The sequence below is a fragment of the Lemur catta genome, chromosome 20, assembly GCF_020740605.2.
Source record: "Lemur catta isolate mLemCat1 chromosome 20, mLemCat1.pri, whole genome shotgun sequence".
Classification (NCBI taxonomy): domain Eukaryota; kingdom Metazoa; phylum Chordata; class Mammalia; order Primates; family Lemuridae; genus Lemur; species Lemur catta.
The window spans coordinates 15,668,333-15,695,735 of record NC_059147.1 but is presented as its reverse complement, the minus strand read 5'-3'; the positions used below and the strand labels follow the sequence as shown (position 1 = coordinate 15,695,735).

At 39.8% G+C, this 27,403-nt stretch overlaps 1 protein-coding gene across 3 annotated transcripts in view; it reads left to right on the top strand.

Annotated features, from left to right (window-relative positions):
- Positions 1-27,403, top strand: part of WWOX (WW domain containing oxidoreductase) — a 903,487-nt gene that overhangs the window by 266,407 nt on the left and 609,677 nt on the right. For 2 of the 3 annotated variants that reach the window (XM_045533587.1, XM_045533588.1), the window contains exon 8: positions 3,408-3,672. In XM_045533587.1, the coding sequence (XP_045389543.1) occupies positions 3,408-3,672 (265 nt within the window). Of the gene's footprint in view, positions 1-3,407; positions 3,673-5,992; positions 6,348-27,403 lie in introns of those variants that run through there. The other variant, XM_045533589.1, reaches the window with a different exon arrangement.

Here is a 27,403-nt window from a genome sequence, read left to right as displayed (position 1 = left end):
AAGCAAATGCTAATGTCCACAGAGCAAATGTTAATATTTTAATGTACTAGGAAGGGAGAATTCTATTAAGATATTATTGTTTGGCTTTGTCAGTTGCTCAACTTGAAGATAGAGTAGGCAGCATTTGAAAAGCTGTTTTACTGCCTCTTGAGCTGAGAGGTGAACACGGTCATTTTTCAGGAGGCCTGCCTTGGTTCACAGGGACCAGAAGCTTGTCTACCCTTCCCACTTTCTGGAGGGCTGTCAGAGCAAGCTGATCAGACCTTAAAAATGGGTTTTCTGCCTAGGAGGATGTGGGGAAGAAAATCAGGAGTCAACTTCACAGGGGAGGACTGTTTGCAGAGGGAGCATCTGATATTTAGCAAATTGTGCTTCTCCATCTTGAAACGATTAAACTCGTTCCATCTAATCTCTCATTATGGCTTTTGTGTGTGTGTGTGTGTGTGTGTGTGTGTGTACGTGTGCGCCTTTTTTCTAGATTAGGGACTAGGAAGGAATGACTTTTCTCTTCTTGAAGTTTAATTTACCCACTCTTCCCCAGTAATGAAATACCTCTGCGTCATCCTTAAAACCCAAGACATGGAATTCTAATTCTAAAATAGTAGACAGTTGCTGGGCACAGTGGCCTGTGCCTGTAGACCCAACTACTCGCTGAGCCTAAGGCAGGAGGAGCCCTTGAGCTCAGGAGTTCAAGACCAGCCTGATCAACACAGCAAGCCCTTGTCTCTAAAATAACAGCAGCAACAACAACAATAAAAAACAAACAAAAAGCCTTAAACATTAGAAAGTGCTACGTATGAATATTAATGAAGAACATAGAAGAGTTGAACCTAGTGGTGAATTTTGCCTTTTGAGCAGGACTCGAAACAAGGCTTTTTGTAATAAGGGAAACTTGGCCTTTGGTTTGGAATTCCAAACCCATGATCAAACTTCAGTTCTCTGATCCTGTATTTAGTCCCTATTGTGTGTCAGGCTCTGTACTAGGCAACATGCAAGAGTCTTACAGTGTACTTTCTCTGCATTCATAGTCTAGTGTTGGAACCAGTTAAAAAAATGACTTTTAATCTGATGTGCTGACAACAGAGGCACGATGGACAGACAAAACGCTGTTAGTTGTGTTACTGTTCTTGGAGGTGTGGCAGTATCATCGAATACTGGGAATAATGTCATGGACTGGGTCTTAGAGAGCAGATACTTGATTTCTATGGAAACATGTATTTCAATCTGCTTTGTGTGGCTTCTTTCAATCTCTCCCTCACTTATACCCAAGAAATCCTTGTGACATCTAGCTATGGGGGAGTTAGTTAGGGACAGCTTCCTGGGAAAAGTGGTCCCTGGGTTGGGTTGGGCCTGAACAAATATGCCAAGAAGGGCTTCCAGCAGTAGTTAATGAAAGAAGAGTGGAGAGTGGGAGTGAAGGGTGTTATATTTATTCCATAACTTTGACATATTCTCTAAATCCCTGGTGCTCCTTTCTACCCTAAGTAGGTAGAGTTTCCCAGGCATGTCTCACACCTTGGATCACTGGGTTCTCAACTCAGAAGCTTCTTTTTGTGATAACTCTTCTGTAACACCTTATTACTATGTTGAAATAAAGTTCTGAAATAATATAACTTCCCTGTACAAATATATTTTTAATTCAATATGATAGCTTGACTGTAATATGAAGAAAAAATAAATGTGAAACAAAGTAGCACGTGTTTCAACATGTAAATGCTTGGGCAGGACTATAGGAAAGATAATCAGATATGTGTGCCCATGCATAAATCACCTCCGCTGTGATGGTAACAAATGCAGACTGTTAACAGGTGTGTGGTATTGCAGACTCCAGTAGCACCAACATTGAGTCAAGCCTCACCCTCCCAAAAAAAACCCACAAAATCTGAAAGTGCATTCATTCCTCACTTATAGAGTTGTTACACTACACTCCTGGAAATTCAGTGGATGTTAAAACTGTGTATGGATTAAAAAAGCACAGTTAGGCTCTAAGCTCAGATAATTACACACAGGCTTTTCATCTGCACGAGTGTCCAGCGAGGCAATCTTGTTGAGCAAGATTCCGCCTGCATTGCAGGCCACTTGCCATCCATGGCCCCCACCAGCAATCATGATGACAACCAGAAAAAGGTCCCCATAAATTTTCAAATTTCCTGCTAAGTTTCACTGTCTTCAGCTATCAAGCTTGGAAGTAGGGCTCTTGCTGTGGTTTAGGGCCTTGGAGACAGGCAGTCAACAATTAGTCTCAAGGTCTCATTGCTGTACCCTTGATGATGGCTCTGGCCACTAGCTTTGTTGATGATTTCAGAGCAGCAATGTCATTTAACACTAGAAATTGGATGTCACTGACTGGGTCCTGGAGAAAGGATATTTAATTTCCATTAAAATGTGAATTTCATCTGCCCTTGTGATACTTTTCTTGGTTTTAGCCCAACCTGAACTGCTCATATTAAGAAACAATAGGATTATTCCATAATTTTCATTTTACCCTTTGCTTTTTGATTTCCATAGCCATTTTCTAGAGTATTCTCATTGTGCTTCGGTATTGCCCAGTGCCCACAATTAACTGAAAGAGGCAAAATATGAGGTGTCCTTTAACAAAGAAGAGACCATCTAGAAAATTCCTTTTGTTTGTGATGAACCATTTTTTTAAGGGCAGTCACTACTTTGTTGTTATTTAAGAGCGAGAGAGAAGGGAAGAGAGAGAGAAACAAACAGCTGGTGTTTAACGACTCCGTCAGACCCAATTATAAAACATCAACTAGTTACTTTGATTTGTGTGCGTCCATGCCGTGGGTATACTTAAAAACATTAGACTGTGCCAGAACTCATTTTGGCTTTGTTTACATTTATCTTTTAAACGTATAAGACTATTGATGGCACCTCACCAAGGTTATAACCCCTTTATAATCATTAATTTTTAATCTGCAAAAGAGTCTTGGAGGCAGCAAGACTCATCTATATTTACTTGGATGCTCAAATGAAAACATACAGGACTCAAGCATTGGCCATCATAATCTGGGAAAGCCCCGTCAAAGGTTAGGAATGTGGTATCTTTCTGTTTCCAAAAGCTGCAGCCCTTTATTTAAGATGCTTTTCTATTTAATTTAATTATCTTTGAACTTCCTGTTGAAGGTTTTGAAAAATATATGTTAGGAGCAGGGGAAGTTTATCATGTTAAGGTCGCTACACTTAAGAGTGTGGGCATTTACTAAAAGTCTTATCTTTGGATCCAGTTGGTTGATATTGTTAAATCACCTTTGTCGATTTTTAAGGGATACTTTGTCTTGATGTATGTGTGATTGAGTTTTCAGTAGTCTCTACATAGTTTCCTTGGATTTCTAATAAAAATAAAAAGCTATATGGGAGGTCAACCTCAGTTGCTTCATGTCATATTTCCTATTTTTTAGATTTACAGATATTAACAATTCCTCGGGAAAATTGGACTTCGGTCGCCTTTCTCCGTCAAAAAATGACTATTGGGCCATGCTGGCTTACAACAGGTCCAAACTCTGCAACATCCTCTTCTCCAATGAGCTGCACCGTCGCCTCTGCCCACGTGGGGTCACGTCCAACGCAGTGCATCCTGGAAATATGATGTACTCCTCCATTCATCGCAGCTGGTGGGTGTACACACTGCTGTTTACCTTGGCCAGGCCTTTCACCAAGTCCATGGTAAGTGAACGGCTTCTAGCGCCATAAACACCATTAATGCGTCTCTCAGGACAGGTCCTGGAGATACCCAGGCACCCTTCTCCACCCTCTGGTCTCTTGCAAGGATGAGTCTGGTCTTAAGAACATTGCCAGGTTGTTAAAGCCATTGGAAAGGGCTCTTGAACCCATTTCCATGGGCTTTAGATTAAATTTGTTTCTCTAAAGGCATCTCGGAGGGCTGGATAGAAGATGCGGTTTTTCAATATTGGCTCAAATTGTTGATGGAAATGACGATTTGTTTTCTTTTTGTGTGATTTTCTTGTTTTTTGATTCAGAAACTTTGGAAATCTGTTTTGTTGAGTGCAGCACTTGAAACCTGTTTTGTGTTAGTAGGTGAAAAATATATTAATAGATTTGTGACTGTTGAATTATTGGCAGATGTGATTCCTTTGTTTTCATTGAGAACCTGTATCTGATGTTCTAATTTCTTCTTTAATGGGTGTAAACCTTTCCTAGAAAATCCTTCAATGGCTAGAAGTGTGCTTTATTCTTCACTTCCCCAGTGACAAATCCTTTTGGATGAAGCACACTACTGTGCTTAGGTTTAGAAATGTTCACAAAGGTGGATATGAAGTTTTTGCATTTTTGATGGTCATTTATTAGCCATATTGAGAGACTTCTTTCATGAAATATTCAGTAGGAAGTAATTTGAATGAAGTATGCATATTTTACACAATATATTTGGTAGATTGCTTTTCTAAAAGTACAGGCCTTCAAAAATGTTTTCGTAGTAGTGGACACCAGTATCCCAGTTACCCAAGTGTAACACCTACTTCACAGAAATTACTCTTTCCCCAAACACATTTAGGCCTTTAGAAGTAATCACAAGTCAGCCTCCAACTGATCTCACAGCCTCTGAATGCTGTCTGCCACCTTCTCTTGCATGCATTCCCACCTACCATCCTTAACCTTCATGTTGTATATGACTCTTAAAACGCCATCAAAAATCTCTTGAACTGCTTAGGAGAAAATGAGTGCATGTTTTATTTTAGTCACTCAAGTGGTTTTTATGCAAAGTAAACAGACGTGGTCCGAGAGCTGAATACTTCAGATCAGAGGAGTTGGAGTGAAAGGATCTATGGGGAGTGGTTCTCCATGTCGCAGGGTGGAGTTGACATCTAGAAAGCAAATGAGTGACCCCTCTGCAGGTGGGTCACAGGTTTCTGAAATTTCTCCATCACTTCACTCTCGATAATTGCATGAGAGCAGAGTGACATTGACCCTAATTATGCCTCAGACTCTGTTAAGTCCATCAGTTTATATGAAAAGGAGTTATATGGGTCTGAATCAGACTCTAGTGCCATTGAAATGAGGCATTGTTCAAATTTAGGATGGGGGAGAGGAGAGAGGTGCATTCTTTCCTGTTTTCTGCTGACCCGGTGTGCCTTCGGGACCAGCAAGGCCAATCATGGAACGTAATTTGTAATCTTTGGGTCTTGAGTCTTCTTGCTTAGATTTCTTCATTGGTGGGAGCTAAGGAACTCCCTTCTATGATGCCAGAAAGTTTTCTTTTCTTCTTTTTCTGAAATGTCCCTAATCAGGGAACTGTGATGGGAAAGACTTGGCGGTGGATCTCTGACTGCACAGAATCTGGTGGAAGGGGACGTGACCTTCTCACCATCTAAATGCATGAGGATTTGTTGACAGAAAATAGTAGAAACTGTTATTCTGTCACCTGATCCCAGGGCTCAGGGACTCTGGACAAGGGCAGGTGGGAGAAGAAAGGAAATATATAAAATAAGTAAAATAAAGGTGGGATAAATATTTTTGTGTGTTGGGGAAGAGTCAATTGTTGTCTAATATCTAATGTAAACTGTGCTTAGTTAGCAAAATCAGGCTTGATCCTTGGCTCATTGGACCTAACAGGAGACATTCTGAAAAGTGCCAGTAAATGAAGTGGGGCAGGCAACTGTGGGGGCTGTCAACTTACTTGTCAGATTTACAGCTAGTCACTTCCCTTTCAGTAACATGTAGGATGCTGTGTATTTAGGAGAGGAGTCAGCATGAGTGTAGACCTGGGGCTGGTGAATTTCACTAGTAGGGTGGATTGGACTGATTGGAAAAGTCACCCTCTGTGTTGTCTTCTTTAGGTATCTTGGCTTTGCTACCATCATGATAAGGCATTTTTTTCTTGGACAGAGGATGCATTTCTGACATTTTAATGCAAACACCTTTTTGGACGTGCACCATGGCGTTGCATCCCCATTCCCACTCCACGTAAAGGTTGGATTTCCAAGTGCTAATGAAGAAGCTTAGCACTAATACTGTCTCCCATCCCCAGGTGGCTGGTCCTGTGCTTTGTTTGTGCTCCATAGCCCCATCTGCATTTCACCTTGGAGAAAGCATTTTCCTTTTGACGTGCATGTTGCCGGAGTAGACATTCCGTTGCTTGAGGTCAAGGGAACAAGAAATACACACCAGTCTTGTGCTCAGAAGCTCTGCCTTCGTTTCCCCACTGTAGCTGGCTCCCTTAAGTATTAAACAGCAGTATGCTAATATCAACGTCCCTTTTTTATTTGCTGTGACTTGCTGTGACTACGGTGATTTTAGTTACAGTAATTAGGTCACCCTTCATGGAGTCAGGCTATTTTAAGTGCCTCTTTAAGGAATATTGTTGCAGATCAGTAATTTTACAATTGGATGTTCTTGTGCAACTTTATTAAATGTAATCTGTCTTTTAAATGTTGCCCTTTTACAGTTATACATTTCTAATTGTTGCTGTAAATGCATTATCACTTGGAAATTAATTAATTTTTCCATTTTGGCCGCCTGCAGTATAATAATCACTAATGAGAAACTCATAGGATCAATTCTCAGCACAGTGACCCCTACTGGTAAAGCCATGTCTCTGCCGCCCTGTTCCTCTTAGAGATCCAGAGGACTGGACAAGACAAGTGCATTGGGTGGGGGCCTGAAGAAGAAGCGTTTGTCTCCCTCCCTCCAATTTATGATAAAATAAAAATAATAGGTAAAAATGGAAATAGGTTTATTTTTAAATGTTGTTCAAGAAAATATGGAAGATCCTTCAAATAGCTGTTTCCAAAACATCTTCAAGGAAACTAAGTCTGTTAAATGTTTTCTAATAATGAAGTCACATCATGTGCACATCATGTATTTACTCTCCTGTCTCTCTAGCTTTCTTTTATTCAATTAAGTTACTCTAAAATTATATTTTGCACATGCATGCATTAATATGCATTGCAGGTTAGTATATATAATATATTTACATAATACATACATATTGCTCTATGGGTTTCACTTCACAAAACCAGGCACTGTACTATCTGGTGACATAAGAGATGTTCAAGGGTAATTTTGGCCGTTTTCAGTTGTTGCTGTGTGTGATGACTTCAGGATCCTACCACACTTCCAAGTAAGATGCAAATTGGCAGTTTAGGCCAGATACCATGATGTTTTACATATGAGCATATGTGTTTTCATTAATTTATCAAAACAGTTCTACAGTCTCAGAACTATGACCTTTATTTGGACAGTTGAAAAGCACAGAGAGCTCACCCAGCTTGTTTAAGAAAATGGTATTCCAGCCTTCACAACCTTTATTAGCTTCTCCCAGGACCATTTACTTTGTCAAATGCAGCCTCGTGCCCCTGCCATATATATCTAGTTGTGCAGTTATGTTTCCTTTTTAAAATGTTTGACAGCACCTTCATGAAATTAGCCCCCTGCCTTTTTTTTTTTTTTCCCCACATAAGCTTTCAGTTCTGGTAAACAACATCTTTGCCAGAGTTCCTAGGTCCAAGCCAGCCCTTTGTGGATCAGTATGTAAATTTGAAGCTGAGCACGGTCACGTGCCTCTTGGGGTGTTTTGTGCAACCAAATATTTGTGTTGGCAGGTAACAGTAGAGAGAATATCATGTGTTAGGGTAGCAAGAGCTTAGCAGATGTTTTAGGGAACTGCATTTTCAAATCATTTTACATTAAAAAATGGCTCGGGTTTATAGAACTTCTGAAACGATTGGGTTACGTTTCCTGTGACCGTGTAAAGCCAGTCATTGTGCTGAGTTTTAACAGATGTGCAGCTACCCTGCTAATGGATGGGCCTGCAACACTGGTTCTGTTGCAAAGTTATAAATTTCAACTAGCAAAAGCACAAGATGTCATTCTTCTAACCTTCATGAAAGCCAAACAGGGTAATTCTGCCCTTGAATAACCTGCTGCAGGGTGATTTATAGTTGTACAATTTAAAACATAATGAAGGAGATAATAGATGTTGATTTGTTCTTTAAATTAGTATTTTAGAAAAATACTTCTCCCCCTTTCCCCCTTTAAATACCTGCAGCTGACTACACTGTGGATCCCATCAACGACAACACCCCCCCCCCCCCGTTGGAATCCTTACCGGTGCGTTGGCATATCGCATATAAGGCACGGGGAGTAGAAAGCAGGGACTTCTTTCTTTGGGAGGAGAAAATACAATTTTCAAAGCGGAAATTTCAGCATATTCTTTACTAATCTAAACATTTTAAGAGTCCCAAGTGAGGGTTGAGTTTTCTGGCTACCTTGCTCTTGCCAGTCCAGGTATGTTAGAAAATCGGACTCTTGGACCCTTCTGTGGCTGCGCTGCACTCGAGCTGTCCTGCAGTGGCCCCCACAGAAGGACCTGCCGTCTGGGCGCCTCTTCTTCCTGCTGAGGCTGGCTTGCCACAGCCTCAAACATTCTTCTCACTGTCCAGGGTTATCATTAGCATTGGTTTTATTAGTCGTCTCTCAGTTCTGTCCAGAGCTTTAAAGTTAACAGTGTTTGCTTAGTCCAGAGGCCAGTGGATATGGTAGGTTGGAAAAAAGCAAAGGATTTGGAATCATTAGGCCTCTATTCACACTCAGCCTCCCACCTTCCCCAACCACACACTTTTTAGTTGTATAATTTTGAAGTGGTTTGGCCTTTCTGAGATTTATTTTCTCTACTCATTCAGATACTTTAGGCCATGGGTATTAATACCCTCTTAAAGATGGTTGGAATAGTAGAGGTGTTTCACATATATTGAGAGGAGCTGAGGCAGCCAGGGGTGAGTTTGGCTACTAGATGGGCAGCTCCTTTGTGATGGTCTTGGCTTTCCCCTCATGCTTACAGGATGGCTGCAGCAGCACCTACCACTGTGTCCTGCATGAACGTTCTGAAGGCAGAATGAGAAGGGTGAGGCTCTTTCTTTCAGTTCCTCTCTCTTTTATCAAGAGGGAGAATATTCTGTCTCAGAACTATCCTCCTGAGCCAACTTCCCCTCAAATCCTCAATCCCAGGATTGAGTCACCTGTTAATATCCTAGGTATAAGGGAGACTAGGAAAGTTCATAACTGGTATTTGAAGCCTTTGGGGTGGGAGGCAAGTTCTAATGGCAAGATGAAAAGATGGGGTAATGGTTTTGAGCAGGCACCATTGAACAGGTGTCCATATGGTTTTCTCATGTGTCAAATGGGAATGCTATCTACTTTCTAGGGTGGTTGTGAGAGCAAGTGCGAATTAGGCAGAAGTCATCTGCCTTATCTGGTCCCCATCCACTTGGCCAGCCTTACCTGAAGCTAATTCTAGCCCCATGTTCCTTTCTTCCTCAGGGTTTGGACACATATTGTTCTTCAGTCTAGAACACTCTTCCCCTACTCATAGTTAGTTTCAGTGCTCAGTCCAAACATCACACCTCAAGGAAGTGTTTTTGGTGTCTCAGATTAGATCAAGGCCTCCACTATGTTCTCTCATATGAGCCAGTGCAATCTGACTCTAACAACTCTCCATAAATGTGTGCTAAACGGGTGAATGAAAGGCCCTCCGAATTTCTCCTTCATAGCTTTTAACATGACTGTAATTTAAACAGCTAATTTCTGTAGTTTCTTATTTAATGTCTGTCTCTCCCCCTCTCTTGAAAGTGGTGTTTTGCCTCCACATCACCTTCTCCCTTATCCATACAGTAAATGCTCAGTAAACATTTGTAAATGGATAATTGCAAGATGCACAGGTGCTTAATAGATGGCAGTGCTTAATCCTTTTGTCATTTGCCTCTCTGGGGTGGGCATGGGTTGCAGTCCAGAATGTGTAAAGAAAGAAATGTTAAGGCTAAGGGCCACCCAGACCACACAGCGAGGACCCAAGGCCTCCCAGGTTCCGGGTCAAGTGCCACGTAAGGGGTCTACACAGAGGCATGTGTACGTAAGGAGAGAGCTGCAAGGCGTAGGAGAGCTAGGATGAGCTTTAGAGCTAGACAGCTCTCGGGTCAAACCCCAGCCTCATCCCATCCTAACTCCTAGAAAAATTTCATAATTTGATTAAGATTCACATGTAAAATTGGGCTGTTATACCCTCCTCATAGACTCGTGTTGAGAATTAAAGGACATCATGAACTATAGCATTTAGGATGTGCTAGATGCTGAATAAACATTGATTGGTGGTATTATTACTGGCTTACGGTGAGAATTAAAGATCATTCATGTTCATTCAGAACATGCTTGAGACTCAATAAATGTTTGTTATTATTATCATTATCGCTATTATTTTTCCCCTTTATTGAAGTGTAATTGACAAATATATATATATATATATATATATATATATATATTTATGGTGTCCAATGTGATGTTTTGATATACATATGCATTGTGAAATGATTACTACAACCAAGCTAATTAACATATCCATCACCTCACATAGGTATCTTTTTTGCATGTGTGGTGAGAACTTTATGATCTGCTCTCTTAACAATGTTCAAGTATATAATACATTATTGTTAACTGTATTCTCTGTGCCATACGATAGATCTCCAGAACTTATGCATCCTGTCCAGCTGAAACTTTGGATCCCTTGACCAACATCGCCCCATCCACTGCCCCTGGCAGCTGCCATTCCGCTCACTTCCTCTGTGAGTTCCACTGTTTTAGATTCGACATTTAAGTGAGATCAGTAGTGTCTGTCTTTCTGCGCCTGGCTTATCTCACAAGCAAAGGGTTGCCTCTCTTCCCGTTGTTTATAGATGCCTGTTCTCCTAACGATGGTTCTGGGTCTGTCACAGAAGGTCTAATTCTCCCTGTGAACACTGAGCATAAAAACCCCATATGGACAAGCCTCGGGAATCACGGAGGCAAGTTGCACAATGGTGAGCAGGACTCCTGCGCTTCCTTGGGCAGATTTTAATCCCTCTGGGCTGCCTGTTTTACCAGCATCAACAGCACACCTTAGTTTGGAGCACAGATTGGCCACGTTCTTGTTAAAAACAAAGAGAAAGAAAACACACCCACACCCGCCTTTGTGAGGCTGTGACACCTCATCATTGTATTTTTTCTGCCTTGCTTTATAGTGTTTTCGGTCTGGCTCAGCCTTTGTTCCTGAATGAGCACCCGAGAGGGGAAAAAGTGACTATCTGGCCTTAATATGTGTGACAAATTACTTAATGAACACTTAACCAAGATTTGAAATTCCCCTATTTTATCTTCCCCATTTCCTTTTCTTCTGCGTACCCATTGGCATTGTAGTAATGTGCTGCCTCTTTATAACTCTCTCTCTAGCTCTTTTATTACTTTTTTTTTTAAGTTTGCAGTGCCTGCTTTGATCCTCTTTCAGTTTCCTTTTCTCCAATTTCATACTTCTTTCCAGTGATTTTTGGCTGCAACACAGTTTAGATATTAGAGGCCAGCATGATTAAACCAATGCCAGGAGTTTGTGTTGCCCCATGACGATGTTTCTGGAATGTTTCTTCTATGAACATTGATTTTTGTATAACTCACTGGACATGTTGATTTTCCCCCCTGAGGTGTAAGGTAATGTTTTTCTAGCAAAAACAAAGAGGGCTCAAACCTGGTGCTCTGAATTCTTGAGAAACTGAACCCCCCCTCCCACCTTTCTTATTAACTAAGATAAAGGAATACTTTGAAAATCTGCTGAGAACATGTCCTCACGTTACATGAGAACCCACTATGTGCCAGGCTCCATTTTCATGGGTTCACTTCTTTATAGCTTGTTTTCTCTAATGTAATTTTAGAGTTTGCTCTAATTAAACAATTGTGTATCTCTGAGCAAGTCGCTTTCTCTCTCTGTGCTTCAGTTTTATCTGTCAAATGAGTCAGTTAACCAAGATTAATTGTCCCATGGGTTTCCAGAACAGTTTAATTTGGAAGGAAATAAAAAAGGGAGACTACTTAGGAGGCTGAGGTGGAAGAATCACTTGAGGCCAGGAGTTTGAGACCAGCCTGGACAACATAGTAAAACTTTGTCTCTAAAAATATAGAAAACATTAGCCAGGTGGGGTGGCTCATGCCTGTAGTTCCAGCTACTCAGGAGGCTAAAGCAGGAAGATTGGGAGGATTGCTTGAGCCCAGGAGTTGAAGGATGCAGCGAGCTGTGATCACATCACTACATGGGTGACAAGGTGAGATCCCATCTCTTAGAAAAGGGGAGACTAACACAGTCCCACGGACTTTTTATTCCTTCAGCAACTATCGATGAAAAACAAGCCTAAGAGAATGGGTGTTTTAATGCCAAAAATTGCAGGCAGGTCACAATGGTGGGACAAAGAGCAGTCATTTCAATTGAATGCATCCAACTTCAGGGAAAACTCATTACTGTTGCTGTCTTTATTCTTGTTGGAAATGGTGGGCTCATACTTGGGAGTGAGTGCCCTAGAACAACACCCCAGGGGGACCACTTCAGCTCTGTAATTCTTGTGTGCATCTTTCCGATCCCAGGTTTCAAACCTACAGTCAAACTAAGCGCATCTCAGTTAATTGAGTAGTGAGCTAGGTGAGTTCGTCTGTAAAATGCAGACCTTTGTAGACACACACCCACAGTGCAGTGAAGGGAAACAAAATGATATGGGGTTGAATCAGGTGTATGCTGACCTCATATATGGATTTTTTTTTCTTACAAGCAATAATTTCAGGTAGTGCCCTTTATAAATATGACACCCTCATCTACCTCCAGAAAGGTTTTGGGGCATTAGTGAGTAAAGAGGGGAAATGTCCTGGAAGCTTAGCTCTTACCTGAATAAATTCATGTGTGGGCCACAAGCAGCTTGGCATAAGGTCTTTTTGATGTGCTGTATTCATTCATTCAGCAAGTATTATTGAGCATCTATCATCTGCTAGGCCCTCTGCTAGGGACAGAATACTGAACAAGGTCCCCGTCCTCAGGGGGACCTGTGTTGGGGAGACAGATAAGAAGCATAGAAATGAAGGGAGGAGCCTCTCAGACTTCATGCTGGGAAATACCTTTAATTAATTTGAGTAATTGTTTTCACCAATTTATCTTCACGGAAGTAAATAATATGATCACCTTCAGTTAGAACACAAAGCAAATAAAGAAACAGCTTTACTAATTTTTTTTTTATTTCTTTCTTTCTTTCTTTATTATTATTATTTTTTTTTTTTCTTTTTTAGAGACAGGGTCTTGCTCCATTGCCCAGGCTGGAGTGCAGTGGTATGATTGTAACTCAATGCAGCTTTGAACTCCTGGACTCAGGCAATCCTCCAGCCTCGGCCTCTCGAAGTGCTGGGGTTATAGGCACGAACCACTGCACCCATCCCTACTAATGTTTTCGATGAGCCTACCCTTTGCTCTGCTTGGGAAAATGGGCTGGGTAATTTGGCCAAAATAGTTGAATGGGTGGCTATTCATATGTGGACTGATAACTGGGCTTGTTTTCCTTCTTTTGGATCTGGCAGGGGCTGAGAGCAAAATAGATAATGCTGATAATATTGACAGCTTTTTCCTCCTTTGTTGTGATGAGAGGTTTTGGTAGGGATCATGAGTAAAACTAGTTAGGAAAGTATCATTTTAATGGAAAATGATCATCAAATAGATAGATCATACTTAAGACCATGTACTTGGAGAGTGTTTTGTAATCTATAAAGCACTTTTCGAATATTAGAGAAAACGTATGGAAAGAGTATGGGCTTTTGAGTGAGGAGGTGGTGGGTTCAAATGCTGAATTTTGCCACTTGCCTTCTCCCTGCCCTTGGTTGACTTCCCACAGTCTCTGCTCCCTGCCTGCCTTGGCCGTAACATCAGATGCTGCCTGCCCCAGGCAGTTACTGTGAGGACAGAAGGCAGGAAGGCCTGCAAAGCACTTGGAAGAATTTCTGCCACATGACAGGAACTCAGTCAGGAAGTATTTTCGTGATGATTTTACTACTGCTATTACCATTATTGATATTATAATTATTATTATAATTGTTCATTGTTGCCTTATAAAAATTGTATATTATGATGCATTTTTCACATTATCTGGTGATCATTGATTATAATAACAGGCTTACACTTAATTTTAGATATAGTATGCTAGTGTGTTTGGTTGCTACACTGGAAGATCATGATGGGATGATGTCTTATCTGTTCTTCTTTGTGCTCTACCCAGTGCAGATCCTTGCAGAAAATAAGTTCTTTAGAAATGTCTGATTTATTTCTTGTTTTCTGAAACAAACAGCCTGAGTATTTATAAAAATCTGGCCCAGTTCAGGTTCGTTATATAGTCTCAGAGGGGGACATTGGTGGATTGATTTTCCAAAATTGCAAAGGCAACTGGAACTTAACTGTGTACATTTACTCCAATGCCAGTAATAATGATAGCATTTTAGTACTATGATAATGAATTATTTCTTGAGCATTTGGTATAAATTAGTAAATCTCTATGAAGCAACATATTTCATCATCACAACAATTGTGGGAGTTCAAGAAAATCGTTTTCCTCCTTTTACAGACAAGGAAACTGAAGTTTAGAAGTGCTGAGTAAACTGTCTTAGATCACTTACTAGTAAGTGGTGGAGAAAGAATCAAATCCATATTCATCAAGGGTGAAAGTGTATTTATAATTACTTCCAACTGTACATATGTGCATGTGTGCATACCTACATGTCTTCTGTTATGCTCTTTTGTTCCAAAAAGTAATTGATAACAAATTAGAAATTAGTGAGAGGCTGAAGGAAGCAAAAAAGTGAACATTTACTTGAAAAAGAAAAGAATTCATTCAAGGTTGCATTTCATAAACCTGTACAGCTGTTACTGGGGAGTTGCGGGGGTGGGAGGAGGAGGGCCTGGGGAAGGCAAACTTTGATCTAAGCTATTAACAGCCTGGGGAAGCAGCAGAAACTATTAGAAGTTCTAGAACGATGGCCCTGCTCCTTACCTGCCCCCAATCCAGGCATAGAGATACTGGCCTGTGAATACATAGTCACCTTGGCTCATTCTGAGGAAGCTGACAAAGGGACCACAATAATTCACAACAGGCATGTTAAGCAAAATAGGAAGACAGAAATTAATGACTCTATGTATTAGTTATCTGTTACTGCATAACACGTTACCCCAAAATTTGGCAGCATGAAATTATACGTATTTATTATTTCACAGTTTCTTTGGATTAGGAACCCAAGCATGGCTTAACTGGGCCAACTGCTTTAGGGTCTTGCAGCCTGCCATCAAGGCATCAGCCAGGCAAAAGTCATCTCAAGGCTCTACTGGGGAGGGATCTGCTCCCAAGCCCACATGGTTGTTGGTGGGACTCGGTTCTTACAGCCCAGGAGATTGAGGACTTTGGCTTCCCACCATGTCGGGCTCTCCAGCATGGCAGCTGCCTTGACCACAGCACATAAGTCAAGAAGGAAATAGAATCCACTAGTAAGATGGAAGTCACAGTCCTTTATAACCTAAACCCAGAGGTGACATCTCATTGCTTTTGCCATATTCTTTTTGTTAGAAGAGAGTCACTGGATCTGATTCACGTTTAAGGAGGGAGAGAGGGTTTCACAGTGACATGATTACTTGGAGGCAGGAATCTTGGGAGCTGCCAGCCACACTCTGCAAGTTGAGTTTTGTTTTGTATTGCAGTGCCTTTTGGTGGCAGTGCTACATGGTAGCAGATTTACTCATAGGCCTGGATGATTTTTCTTGGCCTGAAGCCATGGTGTGCTTTATTGATAATTTTGTCTTCCTGTTTGAATCCTTTCCTCATCCTTCTTGTCTTCCCGCTTTCTGGGCTGAGAGAGGTACCAAATGTACCCATTTTAAAAAATATATATTTATGCATTTCTGTCTCATGGTAGGAGATAAGATTTAGTCCTTTAATAAAAAAAAATCTTATGAGAAAAATAAAGAAATGTGTGGATGATGTTTCTTAAAGTCAAGTATTTGTTTTCATGCTGCTTTAGTAGAGGGGACCCATGTTAATTCATAGCCCAAATTTTCTTTTTAACAAAATGTGTGTTGCCAAATTTAGATTTGATTTTCCAAGATTGGCCAGAAACCCTGAACTTTTTTTAAGCCATAAAGCTAGGTGAGGCTGGCCAATCATTTCAAAGCCCCTGTAGAATATTCGGACTATGTATAAGCTCTAGGATTTATTGTCGTTGTTATTGTTTTGGTTTTTTTTTGTTTTTTTAAATAGGAAGCTAAAAAAGAAAAAAAATCTTTTATTTTGCTGTTTTTAGATAATATGGTTGAGATTGATTTTGAATGCTAAAGTTTGGTTTTCATGTCATAAAGCCGCACTCCTGTTAAAATGTATCATAAATAAAGTATTGTATTTCGTAATATTCACATTTCCCCAGTGAAATATCCAACTGTTTTACCGTGCTGGGCTTTTTGCTTCTTCACATACCACCTTGTATAGAATCTGCACCACTTTAAACATTTCATCCTTGAGTTTCATATGATGAGGTCTCTTTAATCATTTACATTTTGAAAAAAGAAAGTGAAATATTCTTTAAGAAGCCAAAGTAATCCAGGAGAATGTATGGTGTTTGTTCAGCTGGAGATCTTATTTATTTGAAGTACTGAGAGAAATCTCTTCTGACTGCTCAAAAAAGGAAAGAATAAACAGTAAGAGTGTCCAAGTAATCTGAGCTAGAAAGTTCCTTCTTTCAGAGGAAAGTTATAAAAAGTATATTTACTAGATCCAAAAAAAATACTGTATATCAACTACTGAGACCTGCATAATGTTTTCTTAGTATTCTCACTCTTTAAAAGAAAAAAGAAAACCTGTAAAATCTGAGAACTTAAAATTTTTTCTGTATTTTAATATTTCTAGGCAGGTGAATGCAGTAAGTCTGTTTTCTTCTTCTTGGCTTTTGTGTGTGCTGTGTGTGTTATTTGTAATGATGAAAGACCAAGTAAGGAAATTAACGTGTCAGAAAACTCAGCATTAACCCTGACCAGATTTCATATAAGAAAGGCATTAAGAAGATGTTTAAAAGAGAAAAAAATACTACAATATATTTCAAAAGAATTAGGTTCTGGAGTATGCCCAATCATGAAAATAATGCAGTTTTGTTCTCCTTTTTGTTCTTTCTATGCCAAATATTAGGAAGGAGCTGGCATATTTCTTGTGCATAAACAGGGGAATATATAAGGTTCCTTTATCTTTGTCCTGGAGGAATCTTTCCTGTGCTGCAGTTTGCCTTGCCCTTAAATTTAAGCTTGTGTATTGCATCTTCTGGTGTCACTTTATTTCAACGTCAGGCTAAAGGCTCTATGGGGTTCATATTTGAACCCAGAGGTAGGCTTTTTTAATCCAAAGCCAAAATTTAAAAAGAAATTAGAAATTAAACTCACCTTTGCTAAGTCTTTCTGCCCATTGACATGTGACCCTGTGATTGTGGGTAAGTCATACTATGTCTCTGGGCTTTGGATTTTCTTTTTTGCTGTACAGTAAGGAAAATAGTTCCTACATCTTTGAGTTGTTGGGGGGCTGAGGCACAGCTCAAACCTATGGTACATAGTAGATACTCAAGAAATCCTAGGTTTCTTTATACCCTCCCAGTGAATGTGAACTTCCCTGAAATTGTATTGATTTCAGGAAATACAGACAGCTAGTGTCAAGGATATTATCTGTTACTTGACCCCCAAACATACGAGCTATGCCACTGCAGGTAAGAAACACCCTTTAACTCTGAATTCCAAGGAAAACCCCTGAGGAACTGCCATAATTCCTTCCATCTGATAATGAAATTATAGCCTAACATATTGTTAAAGCACATAGTCCAACACTTCCCTTTTTCGAGCCACATTAACATTATGGTTAGCGTATCAACTTCCTTTTGTTTCTAGTGACTCTAATACATTATATGCACCTTGTTCTCTGCATGTCCTTTCTTTCAAGTCATGTTAGATCCCTTTTTTGGAAGCAGGTCAAATTTGAATTAATAGAGTTATTTAGGTTGAAGTACAGGCATATCCCACAGAATCTCTTAATACCAGGCCAAAAGTAACTTTATCTTGATCCATACTTTTGAACATATTTCTGTATTGTCCATGCTCAACAAAAGAGATTATGTAACACTCTTTGAAAAAATGGATATTTTAAAACCACCATGTCTTCCAAATCTTAGCTTTTTTTTCAATTTTCTTTTCGTCATATGATTCCCATACTAGTTATTGATTGCTATCAGTCAGTATGCCAACTGCCCAGATGGTAAATCTGTTAATTGGATATGTATGTGTTTGCGTATGCGTGTGTGTGTGTGTGTGTGTGTGGGTGTGTGTGTGTGTGTGTGTGTGTACATGTAATATAATTTAAAAGAACGTAATACATGTATTTCTTTCTTTTTTTTTTTTTTCTGTTTCTGTACTATTCCCTTTCCCCTATGCCTGCTATTGTTTTCCAGTGAGGAATTTATATCTTAAATATATCTTTATGAAAAAAATATTTATTTCTTATTCAGTTCACTTAATATGTCTCATAAAGACAGCAGGAGCAGCAATGGCAATGCAAATGGAAGCTTGTAGACAGTAAGTACTGAATAAATGGGTTTGCTTTTTTAAAGTTATATCATGCAGATAGGCATGTACACTTAGAAAATCTGTCTAGGCTAGGGAGAGAGAAAGCCAGCCACTTCAGCACTGCCATTTTGATCCTTAGAATTTTTTTTTTACTCAGTGTTTATGAATAAAACATTTTAATCAGAGCTATATCAACACCGATCAGTTTTTTCATGGAAGTATAATACTGGGTGAATTCCATTAAGTCAATTAAATACTTTGATCCCATTTTTAAACAGTACAAAGATGGTTAAGCTCTTTTTAAAAAATTTTTTTGAAATCCTTTTCACTAAATCCAAGTTTTTCTTATGTATCTTATAGTTGATATTTCATTCATCTGTTTTCTGTACACATGGAATTTTATAGCTCTTTCTATTGTGAGTTTTCTTTTGTGTTAATTTTTTCCACCAAGTCCACACATTTAGATTGAACAAATCTATATTTTACCTGGTGTAGTTTTTGTTGTTATCACCTTTTAGGGATGGTTCTTTCAAACAGAAATATGTTACTGATTTGACAAAAGAATCAAATCAAAATTAATGCAAAAAAATCATGATAACCAAAATTTCAAAATTTAAATGAAGAAAGAATCAGTTTTCTAGCAAAGTATTTAACACGGATTTTTAGTGATCCATGCCTTGAGGAGGTGAATATAAAAAAGGGCCACTGAGGACCTTGTACGGATTTTGGATTGTGGATCTTATATTTAAGTAATGATGTTGACAATAATAGCAATGGTGTTGATGATGAGATTTTTAAAAACTAACATTTACTAAGAAGTTTCTATATGTCAGGACCTGTGCTATGTACCTTGTCTATTTCTCACGTTGATTCTTTGTGAGTTTGTATTCCTTGTTGTTATCAAGGAAGCTTGGAGGGAATAAACAACTCTCCAAGGCCATACAACTGAAGGCAGTGGAGTGGGATTCAAGCTCTTTCCAATTAACTGAAGTGCCCAAGCTCTAAATCCTTACCACCCACAGCCTCAGCTGGCTCCAGGTTGTGCCTGGGCTTCTGAGAGGTCACTTTTTTTATGGCAGCAAGAAAATGAGTTGGGATGAGGAAGACATTTTTAGCATGGAGACTAACAGAGAGGCTGGAAGAGTTGGCCATTTAGAAATGTTGTGAGTCTATAGAAAGGCAGTGTTGGGAGGCAAGAAAAATAATAAATAATACCCCTGATGTCACAGAAGTAGAAATAGAAACAAACTTTTGATGTGTGAACTGAATATGGGAGATAAATCGGCAGGAATACATATGGGATATATAAATTTGTGGATGAATTTGTCAATATGCACATATATGCATGTGTGCATAAACAAAGGAGACTATTCGATATTTAAGTTTTAGTTAATGCTTAACAAAATAGTTTCCTGCCTTTTTTTTTTTTTTAAGCAGTAGCATTAATTTCTTGCCCTAGGGACATCTGATAGAGCTAATATAGAACAGTATTTTAAGATAATTTCAAGTATTTTTTCTTTTGTTAGTACCTAGTTTATCTTTATAAATAATTACTAAAATTGTGAATCTGCAGTGTCTCTGGAGCATCTTGATGCATCTTTTGTTGATGACACTTAACTAACGATGTCAGATGGATTCTAAGAAGCGAATATGTAGAATATCCACACATGTCACTTCCATAATATGTATAAAAATTATCATGGCCATTCATTATTTAAATAGCTGTGGCCTTTTAGTGAATACTAACATTCACAAACCATGTTAACGTGATTTAAAATATATAATGAAATTTGCAATGCCATCTGATGATGGAACTATCAAATTAGCACATATGGAGTTGACTGATCACTTTTATAAAGAGTTACTTGCATTGTTTGAAGAGAGAAGATGCACATCCCATGTGGGCTGGCAGCATTTCTGTAAGCACTGCCTTAAACGATGGTACTGGAAGGATGGTTTATTTGATGTTGAAATGTCATACAATAGGTGCCCACCCTACGATTTTAATCTGCTGTGCACTTAAGGGAGTTGGCATATGTTCAGACCGAATGATACCATTATCTCTGGTTGCATGTGGTCTGCACCCTTTTTTGTTTGTTTTGTTACTTTTGTCCTCATCACCAGACATTTCAGGGGCCTTCCTGGGATCTCGGATAATGGCCCTCCTGGAACAGGATTATCCAGGGATAGCAAAAGCTCCCCTACAAATATGTCATTTCACTACTTTGAATAAAACACCAGAAAATGGTGTCATTCAGTCCAGATTTTCTACTTGTTTTCATGGTTCTTTCAGAGTAATGACTAATTACTTGGATACGGAGCTTCACTAAGCAAGCAAAGGTGAATTCCATCAAAGTTGGTGAGTGGAAATACAAGAATTCTTTTCTTGATTAATTTTTTTGTCCATTCACCAATTTTTATTCCCAAATGTCAAGCATTATTTTGGGAATTCTTTATAGTGATCTTATAAGATTCTGCCTTTCTGACCTTCATGGGAACCACAGAAGGCACACATGAACATAGCATGAACTTAGGAATTTACCTGATTTCCCATGCTGGAGTTCATGTCCCCTTGTTTCTAGATGAGAAAGCTGAGGAATCCCTCAGAGATGAAGGTACATAGTACGGTCTCACCGAACCTGGCCTACAGAGTCCATTTTATTATTTATTCCACTCTCTTCTATTCCTTGACAATTAATTGTTTCGTTTGTTTAATTGGTATAGTGTTGTTTCTCTTAAACATTCATTTAATCTCTTATCTCACATTTATAGCATAGGTGGTCATTTTAAATTATATTATTGTGTAGCATAGAAAAATAAACAATATAAATTAACTCATTTTTTAGCATTAATACTACAGAAGACAATCTGACATTAACAATATATGTGTCTGTTTATACATGTGTATGTACACAGGAGTACATATATAAATTTATACACGTACTAGTGGGTGCTGATAGGTGGTGCTATGTTTCATCTGTGTGTGGGCTGGGGTGGAATTAGCTGGTAGGAGTTGCGAGGGGTGGGGCTTGGGGGGGAAAAGTGATTGAATGATTAGTACGTCCTTATTTGGCCTGCGGAGGAAAATACCTTTCATTTCCAACAATTCCCATTCCCCGTGTCACCTAGGCATTTAATTTACTTCACTTACAAGACTACTTGAAGTTTTCCCAGGTTAGCTGTGCCTATTAATTATAACCAAGAGGGATTATATTAGTAAACTAATGGATTACATATCTGAATGGAGGCACATAGATGACTTTGGAAGACCTGATCCCTAAGAACCTTCTGTAATAAGATGAACTGAGCCTTTCTTCAGCCTTCTCAGGTGGCCACAGTTTGCTGTAACCTTAGACATCAGCTAGGCCGAGGCCATTAGTTTAGAGATTAAGAAACTGAACCCCTAAATATGAAGAGACTGCTGCAAGTTCACATGAAAGAGAGTGACGTAATGCTCTTTGCACCAGGCTATGAGAGCTTTTTATCTGTTTCATGTTTCAATGGACATGGCATCTCCAGTATTTTTAATGAATGCATTTTCTTGCATAACTGGATATTTCAGAGTGGACTACATGATAGGCATGATTTGTCCTTTCAACATGAGTAGCAGCTTCTTCCTCCTCTTCTTCTTCCATTTGTCTTCCTCCTGTTCTCCAACCATTGAGGTCATTGTGATATCTGTCATTTCACGTACCTTTCTTCATATTTTCCTTAAACTCTGTACATATAAGAATTTGCAGTGTACGGTGTCATTGTCAGCTATCAGGTATCAGGGGCTTTTTATGAAGCAAAATTCACTTTCTGCACCCTTGTGTACCATTGCTAAAGACTGCTGATGTTTGCCCATGGATATTCTTGGAAATCGTCTTCTAGTTTAAATGCAATTAAGTATTTAAAAATAATACTAGTGACATGCTTGCATCCCCATTCAGCCTGAAGACCTACTTGATGTAGCAAATAAATCGCAAGATTCAATTTTTAAATCTTGAGAAGTTATGAGTAATAATGAGTAACTCTGTCCCCCAAACCCCCCAGTCTGTGGCAAGTCTCCTCTAAACTGATTTTCGAATATCCCAACTAACTTTGACTAGTTGACCCTTATTGTGCTGTCTTTGTTAATTAATTAACCCCCAAATTAGCTGCATAGTAACTTGGGTATTTCTTTGATGCCTATGGAGAACTTCATTGTTCAGGTCTAGAAGTTACATTCATTGTGAAAATCTTCACTTCTTAGTTTCAGTAATTTCTGTTGACCCAGGACAAGAAGCCATAATTCCTAATCTCTAATCAAGGTTAAATGTTGAGCTATATCAAGCTGTGTGCCGGGGATGGTGTTAGGTGGTAAGCTAAGAGTTTCATTGGTAGATTTTCAATCATGCAAGCTGTCTGCCTGTTCCATACACATATTTTTATTGGCATACATAGGGAAACACAGGGAAGCAAAAAATATATATATATTTTGTGAAATACAGAAATACCTAATTGCTTCTCTTTATGTTAATCCAAAGTAATTTTCTTACAGAAAAGTAGCAAATATGCACTTTGGCTCTCTCTCCTTTCCCTGAATTAATCTAGTGTGGTTGCTGCCTTAACTTGCTCAGCTGGAAACCACTGGGTTGCAGGGCTTCAGGCTCATGCTAGGTGCCAAGAGTTAAACACAGGGACCCCCGAGTATGGAGATGACACAAAATATTCATAAAGCCAGGCCGTATGTTTCCTGGGAAGGTAACCCCGCAGCAGGCAGTGTTTCTCTAGTGTCCATAAAACCAAATCCACCCAGCAGCTCAATCTGTGGGTGCTGGGGGATTTTGCTGATCGTTTTAAAATTGGGGATAGTTTATTATTATTATTTTAAGGATATTTTAGTACACACTTTTACGCGTGGTATTAAACTGCAGCATTTTCAGCAGGAATTAAACTAAGCCCATCATTTCCCTGGAAGTCACTTTGCCTCCTTGACTGTGGTCTTTCTGCTGTTACCTAGCACATTTATTGTGATTTTGTTGTATGAATTCTTTCTTACTTTTTACGTAGGAAGCTGAGATGAGGGTGGAGGCCTACTTGCTGCACAGTAGAAGTGGAAATGCATATCACACAGGTGTAGTATCAGTCAGTAACCTGAGGAAGTGAAAGCTGCCCATGAATTCTGAAGTTAGCCTTTGAGCATTTTTGTTTGTCTTGAAGAAGCTGGCTTGGGACAAATGCAAAAAGTCACAAATAGCATTTTCATGCTTTTCAATAGGTTCTGGGTAATCAGCTTGTAAACATGCATCTAAATCCTATTAGCTCATTAGACTAAGTCTTGTTTGTGCCCATATTTGAGTTGACTCTTAAGATTGGCTGAGAGTATATAAATTAAGTCATTCTTGAAATACAGTGATTCACAGAGAGTCCACATGGTTTTTCGTTGACATTTTACTGAAAGCTATCACCATATTTTAGAGTGATCCAGTCTGTATTATTCTCATTTGAGTATCTATTAGATTGTTTTCACAATTACATGGGTAATACACGATGGTAGAGAAGAAGCATTTGTTGTGTTCTAGGCAGTGGGCGAGGAATTTTTTAATATATCATTCCATTACTTTACTTCCCACAGGAACCTATTGAGTTTTGAATTATTCTGCCCATTTTACAGATGAGGACATTGGTCACACAGCTAGTAAGTAGAAGCATTGAGCATCCGACTCAAACATCTGTGCCCTGCTGCTGCACTCACACATTAAAGCACAGCCTCCCATTGCACGCCAACCCTAGGGTGTAGTAGGCAGTTGTGGGGCTGGCATTATGGGCTGAGCGTGATATTACAGCTGAAGAAGCTGGCTTGCTCCTCTGTGATTTGGGAGCCTCTGTGGTCAGGAGTAGGAAGGGGGCATGTTGTAAGGATGGGTCCAGCCCTGCCCTTTGAGGGTGTGACTTGAGACCTGGAATGATTCAAAGAATGGAGAGTGTTAGTGGCCTGCCATTTCTGACATTCCAGATCCCAGTGGGGCAGATTATACTTTATGTTTTCCTTGGTTTTCAATTTAATAACCCATCTTTCAGTGTACTCTTTCCATGCCCTTTTCCCTCTTTTCCTCCTCAGATACTTGTGCTTTGAGTGCACAGACTTCCCCAACTCTGACAGGGAACAGGACAGAGGTGAGCACTGGACTAGGTATCGTGCAACTGCCTGCATGTTTGGTAGCACATTGGCCTGAATAACTCAGATTTGCAGTTTGTAAGAGAACAAACTGGCCTGGCCTGTGGCAGAGATGTCTGGTGACCTGCTATATCTTTGCTTTTGAAGAATTAAAAAGCAGATATGGCCCCTTTTTAAACACGAGATGAAATATATTCTGCACCAATCCAAATGCCATAGCAAAGATTGGATCTATAAGGTAGAGTGATCCTTAAGCAATTCTGGTGACCATATATATTAGAAAGATGCTTTATTTCAGTTGAGTTTTTAATTTGCTCTGTTATGTGAGGGAGCATAACTTGCATCTCACTGCAAGTTTTGAAGTGTTTTCCTTGGGGAAGAAGGCTGAAGAAATAGGGTCTCCGGATATCAATAGGGACATGGTGGTTGCTAATCTTGTTTATTAAGTTCTCACCACAGATATAACCCATGCTACTGCATGAGTTTCGTACTTTAATACGGTGGTTGTTAAAGTATCCGGCTGTTGCTGTTTTGCTTTCTTAGAATCTTGGTGCTACAACAAAGGTGCCAAATTCCATGTTTGATTTTTTTTAACTTGCTTAAAATGACAAATGGATACAATTTTCACTATTCATGAAAGCAGACTTTAACTTTCGCATACACTTCTTTTAAATAAGAGAGCCTAACTGCCAAATTCTAGTTTCTCCTGGGTGTCCTATATTTGACAGGGGCCCCCTAGTAGTCTGAGTCCCCACTCAGTGGTCTTGCGTTGTCATTTATTCAAATGAGGAGCTAATTAGTAAGGACAAAAGTAGGGGGGGTGGATAACAAGAGGAAAAGAAGTGTATTTGGAAAAGGTAGAGAATTCTGGGTACGGAAGAACCATTCAAATAAGCCAAATGTGTGTGTGTGGGTGAGACTCCTGATCTCATTTAATGAAAAAGGAAATAAAGACAAGTTGAACAGGTCCCTTTGTGAAGGATCCCCACACGGGTATGTCTAACCCAGTGACAGGTAAGGCAGCCAGGAGCAGCCGTTATTTCAGCGCAAATCTGTTTCCAAAATCACAGCCATTCACAGTCCAAAAACCCTCTCAGGTCATGCCTGAATACCTTCAATGTGCCCCATGTAAAAATACACTGCAAGTAGATTGGACATGCCCTATGAATTATACCTTATTTATGATCATTGAGCCCTCCCTTTTTCCGTCATGCCTTAGAATTATGGGCTGGAGCAGTTTTTAATACTCTATTTATTTTAGGGGAGGAAAATGTTTTTCTTTAACCACAACATTCATGCAATACCAACTGCTGGCAGTTTCCCCAGCATTTAAGGAAATATTGTTGTAAGACTTTTATGTTCTGTACTTCAATCAGCCAGAGCCAGCAGTATCCCAATAGAAGGACCCTCAACAGACCATTTTCAGCATTTTGCTACAATTAAACTCCTCTGGTTTTAGCCCTCAGGCAATTTAGTACCTTTTTACATATGCACATTATGAACTTTTGACCAGGGTCTAGCAGTCATATATTAGAGTGCTGCTCTTGAAAGCAGGCTTAACAAGTTCCTCTGAGTATTGCAGTTGGAGTCAGTTGTGGAAAAGGTAATTTAAGCAACTTGCAGCGAGGCCATTCAGAATCTCAGCGATGATCCTAAATATCTCTCTCTCTCTCTTGCTCACTTTCCTTTTTTTTTTTTTTTTTTCCTTGTTTCCTCTGGAAGCTGGTAGCAAGAGCTTTCAAAGTCTGTGATTGATCTTTTATTCAGTAGCTAACGAGGGCTGTGATTCTATTAGCGCGCTACAAGGCAAGAGAACAGTGATTTAATGAAGTGTCTAGTGAGCCGGCCATAGATTTATCCTGTTGTCGCTAATTTGCAGTGCCGTTGCGAGCATAAAGGAAACTGCACTCACACTGCTATTAAGCAGGTATTTCCTTAGTAAATTGTTGTAAGGTCAGGTACAGTTATCTGAGCAAAAGCAATGCCTTACCTCTTCAGTGTCTGCAAATGACAGCCGCCGTGCTGAGCGCTCACTGAAGTGGAACCGGGAGATCAGAGGTCCGTCTCCAAGTCGCCCTTAGCAGAGGCAGGAGCAGATGAACTGCCAAGCAGGAGTAATAGAGTCATAATTGGTGATTAGAACTGGAAAGGTGCAATAACATCTTAATACAAACTGGCGTATGTTATAGTTACTGTCAGTTGTTGTAAACTCGCCCTGCCGCCTGGACTAGTTCCGCTTCCCTTGATTACCTCTGAGAAACGAGGCGGCAGGCGCGGGGACACGCGGGCGACATCCAACCCATGGCTGCTTCCCGGGGTCTCGCCCTGTCCCTGCTGTCTTCCTAGGACACTCGCACCTGCCCCCGTCGGAACGCGCCACGGTAACCTTTTTCCACCGCCCTGGGACGACTGTGATTTCATAAATGTCCTCTGACCGGCCCCTCTTTCCAGGCGCAGTGACATTTATGCACACTGGCTTTGAGGCTCATTGAACTTTTGTTTTATTTGCCTTTGCTAAGGGGGGAGGTGTTTGCCTCGTGTCAAATCCATATCCCACTGCAATTCCATGTTCACAAAAGCAGATTTGGTCTTGCCGTGCCAGAAGGAAGATGTGAAAGAAAATAAATAGACAGCACTGAGGACTTACACTCTTGAGACTGGCGTTTTTCAAAACCTATGTGGCTATTATAAGTGCAGTGTGCATGTTCGAGGTGCCCTTGCAGGTACACAGAGGTGGTGTCCATCCGCGGTAAAGGTAATTGAAGAAATCCTTATACTAAATACATTGCTTAATGAAATGCCAGGCCGGTTAAAAGGACAACCCTTGAAACCCAAGGTGTCCA